The 19,899-nt window shown below is 38.5% G+C and overlaps 1 protein-coding gene across 2 annotated transcripts in view; it reads right to left on the bottom strand.

Moving 5' to 3' along the window:
* The window catches only part of LOC150081124 (uncharacterized), a 1,253,880-nt gene that overhangs the window by 661,522 nt on the left and 572,459 nt on the right, over positions 1-19,899 (bottom strand). For both annotated transcript variants that reach the window (XM_090381132.1, XM_090381131.1), the window contains exons 18-19: positions 2,247-2,303; positions 2,074-2,127 (exon numbers count right to left, since the gene is read on the bottom strand). In XM_090381132.1, coding sequence (XP_090237258.1) covers positions 2,074-2,127; positions 2,247-2,303 — 111 coding nt within the window. The remainder of the gene's footprint in view (positions 1-2,073; positions 2,128-2,246; positions 2,304-19,899) is intronic.

Genomic DNA, 19,899 nt, shown 5'->3' with positions numbered 1-19,899 from the left:
TTCCTTAAATGCCGATCTTCAGGTAATTCTCCAGTGGGGCAAAGACAACTTAGTTGATTTCAACCCTTCTAAAACTCAGTCTTGTCTTATATCTCGCAAAAAGGATTCTTCTACTCCTATGCTTATCTTTAGTGACACTCCAATTTCTAGGCAAAATTATATATCTCTTTTGGGAATTACCCTGACTTCTAATCTCTCTTGGCACAAGCACATTACAAATATTGCTTCCTCTGCATCTAAAACTAAAAAACTTAGTTTTCTCTTTCGCTCTCGGCGTTACTTTTCTTCCAAACAGCTGCTCACTCTGTATAAATTGCAAATCCGCCCTGCCATGGAATATTGTTCCCACATCTGGGGTGGTGCCCCCAAAACCTCTCTCAGGCTTCTTGATTCCATTCAGAAGAGGGCAGTTAGGTTAATTAATGATTCATCTCTAACCGAGTCTCTCCACTCGCTTTCTCATAGATGCACTGTTTCTTGCATGCCTCTTCTACAGATACTTCCATGGGCATTGTTCTTCTGAATTGGCTTTTATAATTCCTGCTCTCTCTTTCAAAACAGTCCGAACACGTGCCACCACCAGCCAACGTCCATTTACTGTCCAACTTCAAACCCACAGAACCAACTTTTCATCTTCTTCATTTATTCATTCAACTGCTGTTTTCTGGAACAACTTTCCTTCATACGTATTTCCTGAAAATTACAATCTACAGAAGTTCAAGTCCAATGTCAACAAATATCTTCTTTCGTCTTCTCAACCTCCAACCCAAGCACAGTACTAAGTACTATAGGCCGACCGGGCTAGCCGAGTGGGTAAAGTACCTGCCCGGCAACCCAAAGGTCGCGGGTTCGATTCCCGCCTCGGGCTTGGATCAAAGTACTGCAAAAACCTTGGGAGGTGCAATATGGCCACAGAAGCCGATGCGCCAACAACTACCAAATCAAAAAAAAAAAAAAAAAAAGTACTATAGGTTCTAATACCTCTCGTATTTGGGGTTCACATAAAAAAAAAAAAAAAACATGCAGTTAGTCCCCGACTTACGCAAGCCCAAGTTACGTAACTTCAGACTTAAGTAAATTTTTTGGTAAAATTGTAAAGATACTTTCTGTATCATTTTTAAGAGTGAAGACGAATGAAGGAACAATAAATATAAGTTTTTATTTCCGTTCCCATACAAACTGTGTTATCTGCAGCTTAACTAGAATCTAGGTAAATAACTAGAGTTAATATATCATTTTCTGCTTTAAAAATTATGAAGAAATATTCAACAATGTGTTTGAGACAGGTGAACTATGTCAAAGTACTTCAGAGAAGCCCCCACAATGTTCAAGCCATCTGGACTGTGTTACATTGGCTATTGCTTAGGAGAATTATACTGTAGCCCTTTCTACATTCTTTTCTTCCTTCCTTTCTGGATTGTAGAGTCAGTTCAGTTTTGTTTGAGAGCAAAGTGGGAGCTTTTGTTTGTATTTTGTATATAATATTTTTTCGACATTGGGTTATTGTGGTGAGTTGAAATTCGTGTTGTCCAACAATTTTCAATGACTTTGTGTAGTGCATGTCATAAGGTGTGACATCATCTCTTTTAACTTAACCCTTTGAAGTTCGTTAAAGAAAATTTCATTTTGACTGTTATCATGGTGCCACCTAACTATTTTTCTTCATTCTTCTGAGGATATTATGTGGTTTTTGCAATTTTGGCATATCAATGATATAGCAGCAATATTTTATTAGTCATTCCTGAGTTACGTAAAACGTGACTTACATAAAAAGTCCTGGAACGTATCTCTTATGTATGTCAGAGACGGACTGATTTCAGTTTGGTTACTGGTTCTCTTAGTAATCTGGAATTCTAAATAACCATTCTGGAAGTTTAGAATTGGGTACTATTGATCATTTATTAATCAGTATAATATTGAGCTTGATTATTCTCTGCAAATGCAGATACTGCACATCCTTAGCAACAAAATTTAAATACATATAATATAGGAGTGCATTAATAATAAGAAAATGAATAATAAGAACATTAATAATAAACACATTAATAGTAATACTTGGGAAAAATAAGATACCTTAATTCCGGGATGGCCAATATCACCAGGCTCTCCTGGAGGACCTGGAGGTCCCTGGTTAAAGAAAGCAAACACATTATCTTTAAATATGGAAAGACACTGAAAAATGCAGAGTATTAACATACATACATACACACACACACACACAGTTATAATAAAATATTAGGTCTTACCGGTATTGATGCAAAATCAGTAACAGTGCTAGGCTTCCCATCTTGTCCAGGAGGACCCTATGAATTGAAAGCCAATTTTAAATCAAACTGAAATAGCAACTTTCAATCAAAATTAAATACAGCATACTCTCGAATTACCGGGATCAGTTTAACCGGGACATTTCAAGACCCAAATTAAAGGAAAGAATCAGATTGAGCTCGATCAGAAAATTAAAATAATAAGGATGTATGAAAATGGTCAAATATTAACAAGTATCATGTGGAATTCAGATTTGTCAGTGTCAACAGTGAACACAATAATAAAGGACAAAGACAGAATTTGAGAAGCGGTGAAGGGATCAGCACCAATGAAGTCAACTATGATAACCAAGGCTACGAAATACATATCAGTTTTTACTATACAATTTCTTCCTTTTATGTTTTCTTTTCTTATATGCCACTCCTGCTTTTCACTGCTGTCCCCCAGATAAAGTTTTTAATTGAACTAATTAAAAATATATAACTTTTTCTATAACTAACATATAAACATATATAACTAACTAATTGAAAAATATATAACTATTTTTCTTCATTCTTCTGAGGACATTATGTGGTTTTTGTAATTTCGGCATATCACAGATATAGTAGCAATATTTTATTAGTCATTCCCGAGTTACATAAAACTTGACTTACGTAAGAAGTCCTGGAACTTATCTCTTACCTATGTCAGGGATTTACTGTATTTTTGGATTATCCGGGATTTTTTTTTACCATCTATTCCAGAAAATCGAGAGTCTACTGTATTATAATATCAAGTAAGAGAAAGTGAATAATTCAAACTGTAAAGAGTTTAAAAAAATCTGGAGGAAGAGAGAGGAATGGGGGAGGGTATAGGACTATAGCAAGTTTATCCATTCTATCTATTCAAGCTGCATCTTATTTAGTAGCTTGAATACTAAATAGGATGTAGTATCTTTTATCTGCAAAATCAAGGAAAGAGATGATAAACTAAATGATATATATATTTTTTAAATTCTAGGATTATTCTTTATATACCTCATTTTATGGAAATTATGTCTGAGAAGAATTCTGGCTTAAACAGTCAGGTGCAAGAATGCGCATGAATAACTGAATGAAGCTTGATAAAATAATATTCCAAATTTAATAGAACTAAAGCAACAAACAGTAAGTAAATAAAATTAAAAATAATAATAAAATAATATATATATACACTCACATACAGGGTGGGTCTCAGTAAATGGTACAAAAGAAAAAGGCAACAGTCAGAACTGACGCATGGCTACACAATTTGTCTTTGAAATATCACCAAAGAAAAAAGTCTGGGTCTGTCAGGTCTGGAGACCTAGCCAGCCAAAGGGGACATCCCCCAAACGTGATATCAGTCGACGTGGAAAGAACTGCTTCAGCTTAGCGATCGTGTTATGGCTGTGTGGGCTGTATGTTGTGTGGAGAATACCTTTTCTCCGTATTTCTGGAACGAAAAAGTTCTCAATCATGTTCCCATACCGGTTTGCATTGACAATCACTGCATGTTGTTCATCATCTTCAAAAAAATACGGCCCCACAATGTCGGTGGAAACTCCGATAGCACACCACACCACAACCTTTCGGCTACGGCGAGGTTTTTCATGAAGATGGTGCAGGTTGTTATCTGCCTCTAGTATTGGAAGTTTTTCTTATTCATTCGTTTCATAAGACATAACCAGAAAAGTGAAAATTAACTCATCCTGATCCAATATCTCAAGGAATTTTGTGCGGAAGTCTCACCTGCTCACTTTATCTGCTGGCCATAGCTCTTGAACAACTTACAATTTGTATGGTTGAAACTTTAAATCAAACTTCCCAATCTGATGCAAGGATCTGCAGCATGTGCGGTGTCCTTTATGGTGATGAACCAATCACTGGGGACTTTGCTGCAGAGCCTCACGGACTTGTTGGACATTGTCAGGTGTATGCACTGTCTTTTGGAGCTCCTCATGCTTCTTATCAGTGTTGTATTGGGTAGTCAACTCTTGATGTATTGGGTAGTCAACTCTTGATTTATTGGGTAGTCAACTCTTGTTGTATTGGGTAGTCAACTCTTCAACAGTGCTGCGTCTGTTTGCCTGTACGAGTCGTCGGATCCGGCGCTCACCTCTAAAATCAACCTTTCGCTGACTTTTGCAGCTTTGCCATAGGGTCATTGTTTGTTTGACTATTTTGATGCTAGTCCTGTATATTTTAACTATGGCAGCTCTCGAGCACCCCACCAGTTCAACCATTTGGGAAATCAAGGCACCGGCTCATCAAGAACTCACAATCTGTCCTTTATCAAAGTCCAATAAATCCTTCCTTTTACCCATCACACTTGGAACTTTACTACTTACTGAACCACTGACACTTTATCTATGCTATGTAGGTCGACTAACTGAGCACTCTTGTATCTCACATGGTCAACAGGTCGCATTCAGTTTTCATAGGGGTGGTCATAATTCAGCGATCATTCAGTGTATATATATATATACACAGTAACTTAATCACAAAAGAACCATAATGTTAATTAAAGCAGAAATAACATATTCTTAAACTTATGAAGGAGCTTCTTACAACATTAAGTAAAGGAGGCCTCCTTCATTAAACTATGATAAAACATCTCACAGAAAAAAATTTTAAAAGAAAGAATGAAACACACAATTTCTGATAAAATACATAATAATTCAGAGTTGATAAAATCTGATAAACTTGCACATGCCTACTCTCCAGATGCTGCAATTTGCAGAACTGAAGCCTTTGTCCCTTTACCCTCTTGTCTCCTTTCTTTGGACTCATTCCATTCCACATCTATCTTGAACTGAGGCCTCCAGATTTGTATGCAGTACTCAAGATATTGTCTGACCATTGCCTTATGTATTGGGATTAATCACCTTTTCACTGTAGCAAATATCCTGCCGATCATTGACGAAACAGCATGAATTGTCCTCACAGCCACTGCTAATACATCAATATTTTAATTGATATGAAGTAAAATGTCTTAAATACTGTTTATTAAATATTTTTACTTTCCTCTACCTATTGATATAAAGCTATATTTCAGCACCTTCTACTCTTTATAACTTATCTCTCTCTCTCTCTCTCTCTCTCTCTCTCTCTCTCTCTCTCTCTCTCTCTCTCTCTCTCTTTAAAAACTATAACACCACTGACATTCCACAGTAGCAACATGGACATGCCTGCTTATTCAGCTTACTGCAGTGCTTATGCATATATATTTTAATTGTTAGCAGCATATGTTTTTTACCAATTTTTTTAGTGTGTTAGTATATATATGCATAATGTCATCACCATGTCCATCCATCTCCATGTAGCAACTCAACTTCCATTATATGGATTTTCGTGAAATTTTATATTAGGCCTTTAAAAAGATATGCTGAGCCGTTCCAAATTTCATTAAAATCAGACTGACAGAAATCCAGTAATTATTATTTTTCTTTCTTTTAACTCATGTAAAAACTCAACTCCCAGTCAGAAATTCATAAACATGGAATTTTATATTTGGGCCTATTAGAAATATTTGTAGAGCCATTCTAAATTACACTTCATTTTCTACTACCCTCCAGATAATACCACACAGTTGATACGTTACTCTGGGATTACTGCCACCTATATTCAGAAACTTGCATTTGTCAATGTTAAACTTCAACTGCCATTACTCAGCCTATTGACCCAACTTTCCTAGATCTTGTTGCAGTAGCTCACCCTGATTAATGCCGTTAACCACACTGCCAACCTTTGTATCATCTGCAAAGTTTGGCATTAAGTCTGATATACCTCCATCAATATCGATACTAGTAACATACCTTAATGCACATTGTTCCAGTTTATTTTATATGATATCATCATAGTAATCTATCAGATTGGTTAGACAAGACCACTCTTTGACAAATCCATGCTTTGACTGCTGTATAATGCATTCCTGTCCAGATGGTCCTGCATCACTTCTTTACCAGTAACACCATTATTTTCCATGGAACAGATGTTAAGCTAACAGCAACCCGAGCAGGGTCATCTGTAATTACTCATGTCACCATTGGATTTCCCTTTATGAACTGGAGGATACATTGGCACATCTGCAGTCCATAGGGACCTCCCATGAATCTAAGGATGCTCAATAATTATGGTTAAAAGCTTGCTTACCTCCTTTTCTGCTTCTCTCAATATGATTGGATAGATCCAATCCATCCCACTTGCCTTTTTAATGTTCAGCTTCAACAATTCTTCTTCCACTTTCCTATCATAAAGTTATTTAGTCCCCACTGGAGTTTGAAAAACTTCTGGCATCCCCTTCACTCCCCCAAAGAATTCCTCATTTGTGAATGCAGATGCAACCTATTCAATTTGTCAGCAACCTGAGCAGGGTCATCAACAGTTAACCCATTGACATCAAGTCGCCTAATGTAATTCAATCCCTTCTCACTACTTAATATAAGCATAGAAGACTTTTCTGCTTTCCTTGGCATTCATCGCTAGAAAAATGTCATAATCTGCCGTAGCTGGCCTAACCTCCTTTGTGACTTGATTGTAGACTAATTTATATTGACCATAGGCTTCAGAATTATCTGATAATTTATATGCATCCCATGCACTTTTCTTCTTTGCCACATTTCTCAACAGTTCATCTGACATCCATTTAAGTCTAACACTTGAACAGTATTTTTGTTGGTATGAAAAGCCTAGTAGCTTCTATGATTACTTCCATGAATGCTTCCCATTTAGAATTTGTTATTGGTAACATCATCATTTAGTCCCACTTCAGTCACCCTTATGAAATCAAGTCTTTCCTTTTATCTTTGGCAGTAGTTATGTCTTTAATTAAATTCCCCATTGTACAAGTTTGTGCAATAGCAGCATGTTAGTACGTGGAAAACTCTAAATTAGCTAAAAACTGCATCATTTTAGTTATACAGCAATACCCCGCATAGCATTGATAATTGGTACCAAAACTATTATGTGTTATGTGAAACCGTGCTGATTGAGGTATAATTATAATGGGGTTTAATTGAATGCGTACCAGAAAAACAGTCTAGAAACAAATTGTAATATCTATAAACAATTTGCACTTGATAGCCAATTAAAAGGATTTGAAATTTTAAAAAAATGTTGCAAAAATTTTATTAATGAAAAGGTAACATCATGAGAGATGAGAAAAAAGCTTTAAAAAAGCAGTTGTTTATTTAGGTATTTCAATAATGAAGTCTGGTGAGGCCATCTCTTCTTTTTCTTGGCGTACAAGTCTTTGTAGTATCGAATCCCATCTTGTAAAATTTGCCGTATCTTGATGCTACGTTCAACATTCGGATCTCCATTCGTAATCGCCTTGCAGGCCATGTCAACCCCCCAAAAAACTTTCTCCAGTTCTTCTGTTGAAAATTGTTTTGGTGGCACTTCAGTGTTATCCACATCAGAATTGTTTAACTTCTATTACAGGGAAAATAACGGAGTCACTAGTTAAAGAGGTGATACAGGATCACCTAGACAAGACTGCAGTAATAGTTCAGACACATCATGGGTTTGTTTGATGGGATACTGTGATTTGGTCACAAAGGAACTGGATGTAAAAAAATAATTTTCATATCATATACTTGGATTTCAGGAAAGCTTTTGATACTGTTGCACATGAAAAAGACTGCTGTACAAATTGGAGTGGTATGGCATTAAGGACAAGTTGCTGCATTGGATAAAAAATGCCTGAGTGGGAGACAACAGAGAGTGGTAATAAATGGACACTATTCTATGTGGACTAATATTATTAGTGGAATATCCCATTGTTCAATGCTGGGTCCATTGTTGTTTTGTGTATTTATCAATGATATCAATGAAGGTATAATAGGCTTAATGTCCAAGTTTGCAGATGATACAAAGGTTGGCAGGGTTGTCAATGACACTAAAGACAGTATGCTACTGCAACAGGATCTAGAAAAGATAGGCAGATGGGCTGAGAAGTGGCAACTGAAGTTTAACATTGACAAATGCAAATTATTGCACATGGGTAGCAGTAACTCAAGAGAAATGTACCGACTGTTTGGTACTACACTCAGGGAGGTGGAGAATGGAAAAGACCTGGGGTTAATTGTGCAGTCATATATGAAGTTCTTCGAGCAGTGCATATGGGCTGCCAGAGCAGGTCATGGAGTTTTGTCAATGATATATAGAAATTTTGCTAGCAGAGACAATATTGACCTGACCATTGACTTTGTATAAGGCAATGGTCAGGTCATACCTTAAGTACTGTGTACAGTTTGGTGGCCTCATTTTAGGAAGGATGTAGAGTTGCTAGAACAAGTAAGAAAAGTAACAAGATTGGCGAGAGGAACAATGGGGCATACTTACGAAGAAAGACTTAAGTTCTCCAAGTTGCAGCATCTGGATACTAGGCAGTCTCCAGATGCTGCAACTTGGAGCATCTGGAGACTACCTAGGTCAGATCACTGCACAGTGATCTAACCTCAATCAGATCACTGTGGAGTGATCTGATTGAGGTGTACAAGACCTTGAATGGTTTGAGCATGCTCAATGCTGATGGGATACTTCAGCGTATCCCATCAGCACACAGTGATCACAGTGTGCTGAAGTGGGATTTACTCAAAGAGGTAACTACCATTAGGGGTAAAGGGAAGGGTTATTGCTTCCGTAAAGGCGACTACGATGGACTGAGACAGTATTTAAATTCTATACAGTGGGACCAACTGATGATGTTACCAACAGCAAATTCAAAATGGGAAGCATTCAAAGAACTTATCTTGGAAGCTACTAGGCTTTACATACCAACTAAGAAATATTGTTCAAGGTTTAGGCCAAAATGGATGTGAGATGAACTAATGAGGCATATGGCAGAGAAGAAAAATGCATGGGATACTTACAAATTAACACATGACACAGAAGCCTATGATAGCTACAAGTTGATATGCAACCAAGTTACAAAGGAGGTTAGGCAGGCGAAGGCAGATTACGAGAAACCCTTGGCAAGGGATGCAAAGAAAAACAGCAAAGAGTTCTTTACTTATGTAAACTCTAGAAGGAAGGGGATGAATCAGATTGGTCCACTTGATATTGATGGGTCAACTGTTGATGATCCTGCTCAGGTAGCTAACAAACTAAATGAATATTTTGCATCGACATTCACACATGAGGAGTTATTCAGCGAGGGGAATGCCAGAGGTGTATTCAACTCTAGCAGTAAGCTACAGAATCTTGAAATAACTGGGAGTAAAGTGGAGGAGAAATTGTTGAAGATAAGCACAAGAAAGGCACCCGGGGTGGATGGGATCTATCCAGTTATATTAAAGGAGGCAGCCAAGGAAGTAAGCAAACCCTTAGCCATAATTATGAGAGCTTCCTTAGACTCAGGGGAGGTACCCATAGACTGGAAATGTGCAAATGTGACCCCAATTCACAAAGGAGGATCAAAGGCTGACACAAGTAATTTATAGACCTGTGAGCTTAACTTCTGTTCCAGGAAAATTAATGGAGGCACTGGTTAAAGAAGCACTGCAGGATCATTTAGACAAGACTTCAGTTATAGCTCGGACACAACATGGTTTTGTTAAGAGGAAGTCTTGCCTGACCAATTTGATTGGATACTATGATGCAGTCACAAAAGAACTGGATGCAGGGAATAGCTTTGATATTACATACTTGGATCTTAGAAAGGCTTTTGATACTTTTGCACATGGAAGACTGCTACACAAATTGGAGCAGTGTGACATTGGAGGCAAATTGCTGCTATGGATAAAGGGGTGGTTGAGGGGGAGAAGACAGAGAGTGGTAATCAATGGACACTGCTCATCGTGGACTAATGTTATTAGTGGAGTCCCTCAGGGCTCAGTTTTGGGTCCATTATTGTTTTCTGTATTTATAAATGATATTGATGATGGTATATCAAGCTTAATGTCCAAGTTTGCAGACGATACAAAGGTTGGCAGGGTTGTCAAGGACACTACTGACACTATGCTGCTGCAACAGGATCTGGAAAGGTTGAGCAGATGGGCTGAGAGGTGGCAAATGAAGTTTAACATTGACAAATGTAAAGTACTACACATGGGAAACAGCAACCCCAGAGCAACGTATCAACTCTGTGGTACTACACTGACAGTGGTAGAGAATGAAAGGGACTTGGGGGTGGTTGTGCAGTATTGTCAATGATATACAGGAATTTTTCCAGCAGGGATAAGGAGGTGATTATTCCCTTGTATAAGGCAATGGTCAGGCCACACCTAGAGTACTGTATACAGGTCTGGAGGCCTCATTTCAAGAAGGATGTAGAGCTTCTAGAACGAGTACAGAGAAGGGCAACAAGATTAGTGAATGGAACAAAGGAGTGCTCTTACAAAGAAAGGCTTAAGTTTTGCAAATTACAGTGTCTGGAGACTAGGCACCAGCGAGGTGATCTGATAGAGGTGTATAAAGCCTTGAATGGTTTGAGCATGCTCAATGTTGATGGGATTCTTCCTCTAGCTCAGAATAATCACTTGAGAGGGCATAAATTCAAATTGAGGAAAGACAGATGTAGGATAGACGTGCGGAAATTTGCCTTTAGCCAGCGGGTGGTTGGTTGGTGGAACAGACTTCCATCCCTTGTTGTGGAAGTTGATAGCCTAAATAAGTTTAAGGCTTAGCTGGACAGGTATTTTGAACGAACAGAGGGGTGAAGTGGAAGTGGGTTTTTTTTTTTTTTTTTTGGCTGATGCTGCATAAGCTTGCTTTCTTGCATCAAATGCCTCTACTAATGCTAATGCTAATACTTCTGCTTGCTAAGACTAAGAACCTGAGGAGGTATAGATTCAAGTTGTGGAAAGACAGTTATAGAACAGATGTTCGGAAGTTTGCTTTTAGCCAGCGGGTAGTTGATTGCTGGAACAGACTTCCATCTGTTGTTGTGGAAGTTGATAGCTTAAATAAATTAATGGCTGAACGAAACAAACATTTGGAGTGACCAAAAAATTTTGGGCAAAATGGGAAGAGGTTTTTTTTTTTTTTTTGTTGTGCTGGCATCATATGCCTCAACTAATATTAATGAAGTATAACTTCACAATATGAGGGATGCTTGATAGCGTATAAAGTAAATTAGACTAAAACGTTTTTAGGGCTTAAACCTCGGGTTGCATAAAATTTTGGCAGGATACAAGTTTGTGCAATAAATTTAGAGTTTGCTGCGTACTAACATGCTGCTATTCCACAAACTTGTATGTTGTTAAATTTTTACGCAGCCTCATTACAGTTATGACTGATGTGTACTGCACCAAAAGCATCTCCCATGACCATGGTGATAAAATACCACAAATACTGAGTGTCAGGAAAGGCTAGAAATTCTGTATTTGACACCTCAGCTTTACAAAACAGAAATGTTGTAGCATATTAATACAGTTTGCGTTTGACTAATTAAGCAAGTCAGTTAATGTAGCAGTGAGTTACATTTCAGGCATGTTGGCAAATAGTAATAATAAATAATTTTTAACAAAAATTATCAAAAAAGCAATTACTTATCATATAATAGTAGTAGTAAAGGCAAATGATGCAGGAAAGTAAAGTTACATAGCATCAGCCAAAAAAAAAAAAAAAAAAAAAAAAAAAAAAGAACCAGCTCGCCCTCCAGAATATGTCTAGTTCTCCCTTGAATTTGTTCAACTGATTAACTACCACAAATGGAAAACCATTCCAACAATCAACAACCAGCTGGCTGGCTGAAGGCAACCTTCTGCACATCTATCTTGCAACCATCCTTCAACTTCAATTTATGCCCCCTCGTTTGTACTATCAGCAAGAGGAAGAATAAAGTTAATGTTCAGCTTACTCAATCCATTAAAGGCCTTAAACACCTCAATCAGATCACTCACCTTGCCGACGCCTAGTCTCCAGATGCTGCAATTTGTAGAACTGAAGCCTTTATAGGTAATAACACACTTTTGTTCCCTTCACCAATCTTGTTGACCTTCACTGCACCTGTTCCAGCAGATTTACATCCTTCGTAAAGTGAAGCCTTCACATCTGGATGTAGTACTCAAGATGAAGCCTAACCATTGCCTTATACAAAGAAGTAATTACCTCCATATCCCTGCTTTTTTTATTTTTATTTTATTTTTTTTATTTTTGTGAACCCCAAACACGAAAGGTATTAGAACCTATAGTACTTAGTACTGTGCTTGGGTTGGAGGTTGAGAAGACGTAAGAAGATATTAGTTGACATTGGACTTGAACTTCTGTAAATTGTAATTTTCAAGAAATACATATGAAGGAAGGTTGTTCCAGAAAACGGCAGTTGAATGAATAAATGAGGATGATGAAAAGTTGGTTCTGTGGGTTTGAAGTTGGTCAGTAATTGGATGTTGGCTGGTGGCGGCACGTGTTTGGACTGTTTTGAAAGAGAGAGCGGGAATTATAGAAGCCAATTCAGAAGAACAGTGCCCATGGAAATATCTATAGAAGAGGCAGGCAGCAGAAACAGTATGTCTATGAGAAAGCGAGTGGAGAGACTGATAGAGATGAACCATTAATTAACCTAATTGCCCTCTTCTGAATGGAATCAAGAAGCCTGAGAGAGGTTTTGGGGACACCAACCCAGATGTGGGAACAATATTCCATGGCAGGGAGGATTTGCGATTTATACAGAGTGAGCAGCTGTTTGGAAGAAAAGTAACGCCGAGAGCAAAAGAGAAAACCAAGTTTTTTAGATGCAGAGGGAGCAATATTTGTAATGTGCTTGTGTCAAGAGAGATTAGAAGTCAGGCTAACCCCAAAAGAGATATATCATTTTCCCTAGAAATCAGAGCGTCACTAAAGATAAGCATAGGAGCAGAAGAATCCTTTTTGCGAGATATAAGAGAAGACTGAGTTTTAGAAGGGTTGAAATCAACTAAGTTGTCTTTGCCCCACTGGAGAATTACCTGAAGATCGGCATTTAAGGAAATGGTAGCAGATTTTCGAGAAGTTGAAGCTGATTGAGCAGGACAAGGCTTCTCAAAATGGAAAGTGGAATGCAATGTGCTATCATCGGCAAAACTATGGATAGGATTTCCAGACAATGGAAGAAGGTCATTGATATACAAGAGGAAAAGAGTGGAGGAAAGAACTGAACCTTGGTGGACACCGGCATTAGTGGAGAAGTTAGAAGACAGAGAGCCATCTACCATCACCCTCAGTGAGCGATCAGAGAGAAAACTGGATAACCAATTACTAAAAACAGTTGGCAAACCATAAGTTGGAAGCTTGTTTAGAAGACCTTTATGCCAAACACGAACAAAAGCCTTTGAGATGTCAAGAGCAACTACTTGTGTTTCACCGAACCTTTCCATTGAATTAGTCCATAAATGGGTAACATAAGCCAGAATATCACCAGTGGACCGACACTGACGGAATCCATACTGGCGATCGTTCATCAGATGGAAGGTTTTTAGGTAGTTTAAGAGTTGGCAGTTAATTGATTTCTCCATTACTTTAGAAAGAGTAGAAGTAATTGCAATGGGACGATAATTGGATGGGAGGGATTTGTCACCCTTTTTAGGAACTGGCTGGATATGAGCAAATTTCTAAGCAGAAGAAAAAACACCTTGGGAATAAGAAAGTGAAAAAAGGCGGCAAAGAATAGGAGTAATTTCAGGAGCACAGGTTTTGAGAACAAGTGGAGAAATACCATCAGGACCTGGAGCTTTCTTAGAATCAAGATTCATCAAAATCCTTCTGATATCATTTTGACGGAAGACCACAGGAGGCATGAATGGAGTGTGTTGGGAATGGTGGGAGGTGTTTTACCAAGATCATTAATACATAAGCTGGAAGGAAAATGGGATGCTAACAGGTCAGCTTTATCCTTGGCTAAAGTGACAATTGAACCATCTGGTTTGGACAGAGGTGGGAGCAGAGATGGGCAAAAGTTGCAGCCAATAGCTTTGTCAAGAGACCAGAATGCTCAGTTACCATTAGGGCAAGAAGCAAGTTTTCTACTCTTAGCCTGTTCAAACTCTAGTTTGGACTGATTAATAACTGCTTTACAACTGTTGCGAGCTTTGGTGTAGGCAGAAAATGAAACTGAAGAATTAGAAACAAGCCAATTACGATATGCAACATTCTTCTCTTGAACAGCCTTAGCACATTTATTGGAAAACCAAGGTTTAGATAAAGGACGAGATTTTAAAGTGGAGTGTGGGATAAAGGATTCCATTCCTGCAAGAATAATTTCACTGACACAATCTGAGCAAATGTTGACATCAGAAGTTTTGAAATAGTAATCCGACCAAGGAAAAGAAGAAAAGAATTCTCGCAGGTCATCCCATTTTGCATTCTTGTAATGCCAGACAACACGAGGTTGGGAATAGCCATGAGATAAAGGTTCCATTGGAGAAGAGACAATCACCAAGTTGTGATCTGAAGTGCCTAAAGGAGCTCTCACTTCGACCGTGTACTTAGAAGGGTTGTTTGTGAGAAAAAGATCAAGCGTATTGGCTGTATGATTAGGATTGTCCGGTATTCTTGTAGGTAAATGAACAATCTGTGCTAGGTCATTAGTAATTGCAAAAGCCTCAGCATCTCGACCTGCTGGGTTGGTGTGACTAGAAAACGGAAGCCAGCTGGAGTTGTGAACGTTAAAATCACCAAGGAAAATTACCTCACTGTTAGGGAAGTTGGACTGGAGAAAGTCAAGTTGCAAAGAAAGGAAGTCAAAGAACTCTAAATGATTAGTGGAGTTGGGAGAACAGTAGAGACAATAGATGAATTTGACAGAATGAGGTAGAGAGATTTTCTGCCAGAGAAGATCAAAGAGAGGAGATCCCAAATTGCCAAGTCTCTGACAGGGAATATCAGAACGGACATAAGCACAAGTACCACCTTCGAGGCGAAAGGAATCATACAGCGAATAATTTGGGCATCTGAGATGAGCAGTGGTTGAATCAACCGATAATTGAGATTCTGTCAGAAAAAGTACATGGGGTTTGGCAGACTGCAAGTTGAAATGGATATCGTTGTGATTAGAATTGAGACCACGTATATTTGTGAAATGAATTAGGAAGTGCTTGGGAGGTTTAGATCTTTTCGCAGATAAGCTTGCTCTATTAGTTTGACAATTCATGGTGTGTTCAATAGTAAGAAAAAGTGGGTGGGATATGTTGTATGAAGTAATGAAATTTTTGGATATGGCGTACACATGGTAAGAATATACCCAGATCCCTCACATAATGTGGCCTCGACAATGTTCCCTGCATATACCTTATCTTATCAATTTGATTGTATGCTATGATGCAATGACAAAAGAACCAGATACTAAAAACATTTTTTTGATATCATATACCTGGATTTCAGGGAAGTATCTGACACTTCAACCTAAGAGACTGCTGTACAAATTGGAGCAGTGTAGCATTAAAGGAAAGTTACTACTCTGGATTAAAGAATGTTTGATTGAGTGGGAGAAGACAGAGTGGTTATCAATGGACACTGTTCTTTGTGGATTAATTGTGGAGTCCCACGGGGTTCAGCGCTAGGCCCATTGCTTTTTCCTATACTTATAAATGATACTGATGATGGTATATAAGGCTTATTTGTCAAAGTTTGCAGATGGCAAAAAGGTTGGCAGGGTGGTTAATGACATTAAAAGGTACATTGCTGCAATACGATCTAGAAAATTTAGACAGATGGGCTAAGAAATGGCAATCAATTAAATTTTAATAGTGACAAATGCAAGGCATATAATAGCAGTAACACCAGTGTAACTTATCAACTGTGCAGTGCTATAGCATTAGAAGTAACATATGATACAAGAAAGCAAGCTCACACAGCATCATTGAAAAAAAAAAAAAAATTCACATTTCAGCTATCCTATCCATTTGTGCCAAATGTTTATCCAGTTCTTCTTGAATGAATTTTTAGCTATCAACTTCCACAATGACAGATGAAAGTTTGTTCCAGCAATCAACCGCTTGCTGGCTAAAGGTAAATTTCCATTTATCTATTCTACAACTGTCTTTCCCCAATTTGTATTTATGCCCCATCAAAATTGTAATTTGAGCAACTCAAAGAATCCTGTCAGCACTGAGCTTGCTCAAACCATTCCAGCCTCGCACACCTCAATCAATCACCTCACAGGTGCCTAATGTCCAGACATTGCAATTTGTAGAAATTAAGCCTTTCTTGATAAAAGTACCCCTTTGTTCCCATCACCAATATTGTTGCTCTTCCCTGTACTTATTTCAGCAGCTCTACATCCTTCCTAAAATGAGGCCTCCAGACCTGTACGCAGTACTTATTGTGTGGCCTGACCATTTTGTTATACAAAGGGATGAGACCTCCTTATCGCTGCTAGCAATATTCTGTATATCATTAACAAGATCCCATGAGCTGCTCTAAAGCCTGTCTACTCTGCTCTGAAAACTTCATAGCTGGCTGCACAATTTCCCCCAGGTGCCTAGTGCCAATGGATAAAAGTATGGTTTATATTTATCGTTGATATTGATGAAGGTATATCAGGGTTAATATCTAAGTTTTCAGATGATACGAAGGTTGGCAGGGTTGGTAATGACAGTAATGATAGTATGCTACTGCAACAAGATCTGGAAAAGTTGAGCAGATGGGCTGAGAGGTGGCAAGTGAAGTTTAACATTGTCAAATGTAAAGTACTGCACATGATTTTAGCATTAAATCAGCTCACACACCAACCATAAGAATAAGTATTTACTATAACTAAAATATTTACATATTAAAATAAAATAAATATTTACAAAAACTGCTATTATATTAAATTAGATTATATACATGTAAAAGACATTAAAACTGTGATAAAATCCTTGAGATAAAATACACTAAAATAAACCGGATTAAAAGCGATAAAAATCTCTGGAGCTTTCGGAAGCATCAGCTTCCTTCCTCAGCAGTAACAAAACTTTCTGCAGCACATCCATATATAACAGGCTCACGGTACTTATACACGTGATGCAGTCGGCGCATGGTCTGAACTGGAAACGGAAATCGCTCGGGAACGTGTTAAGCAAAACCGTTCATCCGTACTTAGGATGATAGTTTCAAACAGAGGATGCATACGCATACCTCTGTCCCTATTCATAATATTGTGGTTGGATGAACAGATTCGTAGGCTCTCGAGCCATTTATGGTTCCAGAACCCATGCGCTCGATCCACGATAACCGCATCCTCTGGGGAGATTTGATGCTGCTTCTCCCAAAAATGTTCGGCCACAGCAGACTTATTGTAATCAGCGGTTTTTATAGCATTTGCATGCTCCCCCAGACGATCCTTGAGCCGTCGTTTTGTGTCGCCCACATAACATTCCCCATAATCCAGGCATTTTATCCTGTATATTAACTCCACTACTCAGGTCCTTTGTTATTGGGTCTTTTACCTGAGACAACACTGTGTGCAACCTCTGCCCGGGAAACTGCACACAGCGTGTTTTATAACCCCGCAAAACTCTAGCGAGATGCTCAGTAATGCCCGGATAGTAAGGAATGTATGCAGTAGCCACAGGAACAAACGGTTCCTCATGGTTAGACTATTCCTCTACTAAACCTGTCTATGATCCTCTGGGGGTATCCGCATTTTCTAAGGTCTGCTGCGACTCGTCTAATTTCACATTCTTTGTGAAACTGCACCACCTCTGAGGACAAAGAATGTGAAATTAGACGAGTCACAGCAGACCTTACAAAATGTGGATACCCCCAGAGGATCATAGACAGGTTTAATAGAGGAATAGAGTCTAACCGTCAGGAACCGTTTGTTCCTGTGGCTACCGCATACATTCCTTACTATCCGCGTGTTACTGAGCATCTCGATAGAGTTTTGCGGGGTTATAAAACACGCTGTTTGCAGCTTCCCAGGCGGAGGTTGCACACAGTGTTGTCTCAGGTAAAAGACCCAATAGCATAGGACCTGAGTAGCGGAGTAGTATACAGGATAAAATGCCCGGATTGTGGGGAATGTTATGTGGGCGAGACAAAACGACGGCTCAAGGATCATCTGGGGGAGCATGCAAATGCTATAAAAACTGCTGATTACAATAAGTCTGCTGTGGCCAAACATTTTTGGGAGAAGCAGCATCAAATCTCCCCAGAGGATGCGGTTATCGTGGATCGCGCGCATGGGTTCTGGAACCGTAAATGGCTCGAGAGCCTACGAATCTGTTCATCCGACCACAATATTATGAATAGGGACAGAGGTATGCGTATGCATCCTCTGTTTGAAACTATCATCCTAAGTAGGGATGAACAGTTTTGCTTAATGTTCCCGAGCTATTTCCGTTTCCAGTTCAGACCATGCGCCGACTGCACCACGTGTATAAGTACCGTGAGCTTGTTATATATGGATGTGCTGCAGGAAGTTTTGTTACTGCTCAGGAAGGAAGCCGATGCTTCCAAAAGCTCCAGAGATTTTTATCTCTTTTAATCCGGTTTATTTTAGTGTATTTTATCTCAAGGATTTTATCACAGTTTTAATGTCTTTTACATGTATATAATCTAATTTAATATAATAGCAGTTTTTGTAAATATTTATTTTATTTTAATATGTAAATATTTTAGTTACAGTAAATACTTATTCTTATGGTTGGTGTGTGAGCTGATTTAATGCTAAAATATGAATTTGCCCAACCTCAGAGGCCTTTTTCAGGATACTGCACATGGGTAGCAATAATCCCAGAATAACATATCAACTGCGTGGTACTATACTCAGGGTAATGAGATCGAAAAAGACCTGGAGGTAATTGTGCAGTAAGATATGAAGTTTTCTGAGCAGTGTAGACAGTATGCAAGAGTAGCTCATTGTGTCTAGTGTAAGGCCTTGAATGATTTGAGCAAGCTCAATGCTAATAGGATTATTCATCTTGATCAGATTTCAAACTTGAGGGGAGGATAAATTCGAATTGGGGAAAGACAGTTGTAGAATAGATGTACAGAAATTTACATTTAGCCAGCAAGTGGTTGATTGCTGGAACAAACTTCCACCTGTCGTAGTGGAGGTAAACAACTTAAATAAGTTCAAGGCAGAACTAGACAAACATTCGGAGTGAATGGATGGCTAAATTTTTTTTTTTTTTTATTTGGCTCATGCTATATATGCTTGCTTTCTTGCATCATATGCCTTTACTAATGCTAATAGAGTCACTGACAACTAGCCCCTGTGGGACCAACACATTCCGCCATGGGGATTGCTACTGTGTTGTGCGATCCCCAATTTAAATCCTTCAAGGGCATCCACCCTGTTCTGCAAGCTCTATAAAGCCCCATAAGAAAGCTGACTTGGCACCTAACATCCTCACACTCTTTACATCAAGTGTACACAGAGACATCCTCCTTGGCAATATCACATCTTGTTCCTGATAGCTCCACTAACATAAAATAAGCAAGTACATTTCATAAGGCTGCTATTCAGAGGATAATCATTCTCTTCAGTTCTTCCTGAGCCACTGCATTCCCACTACCTTGAGCCTTTTGCTTTGCTGCTTTGGTCTGAGGATGATTTCGGTTCAAATTCAATATAATTAAAAATATTACACTAGACTTATATGCTAATGCAGTAATAACACTATGCACCGGTGATGCTGTTTATGAAGTTTACATTATTGAATATATATATATATATATTCCAATATTGAGCTTATGGTATATGTATTTATACTACCAAGTTTAC

Source organism: Mastigoproctus giganteus, chromosome 9 (genome assembly GCF_048544385.1).
Source record: "Mastigoproctus giganteus isolate SK-2022 chromosome 9, ASM4854438v1, whole genome shotgun sequence".
NCBI classification, from domain to species: Eukaryota; Metazoa; Arthropoda; class Arachnida; order Uropygi; family Thelyphonidae; genus Mastigoproctus; species Mastigoproctus giganteus.
Note: the sequence above shows the minus strand (reverse complement) of the source record. Positions and strands in the feature narration are given on the sequence as shown.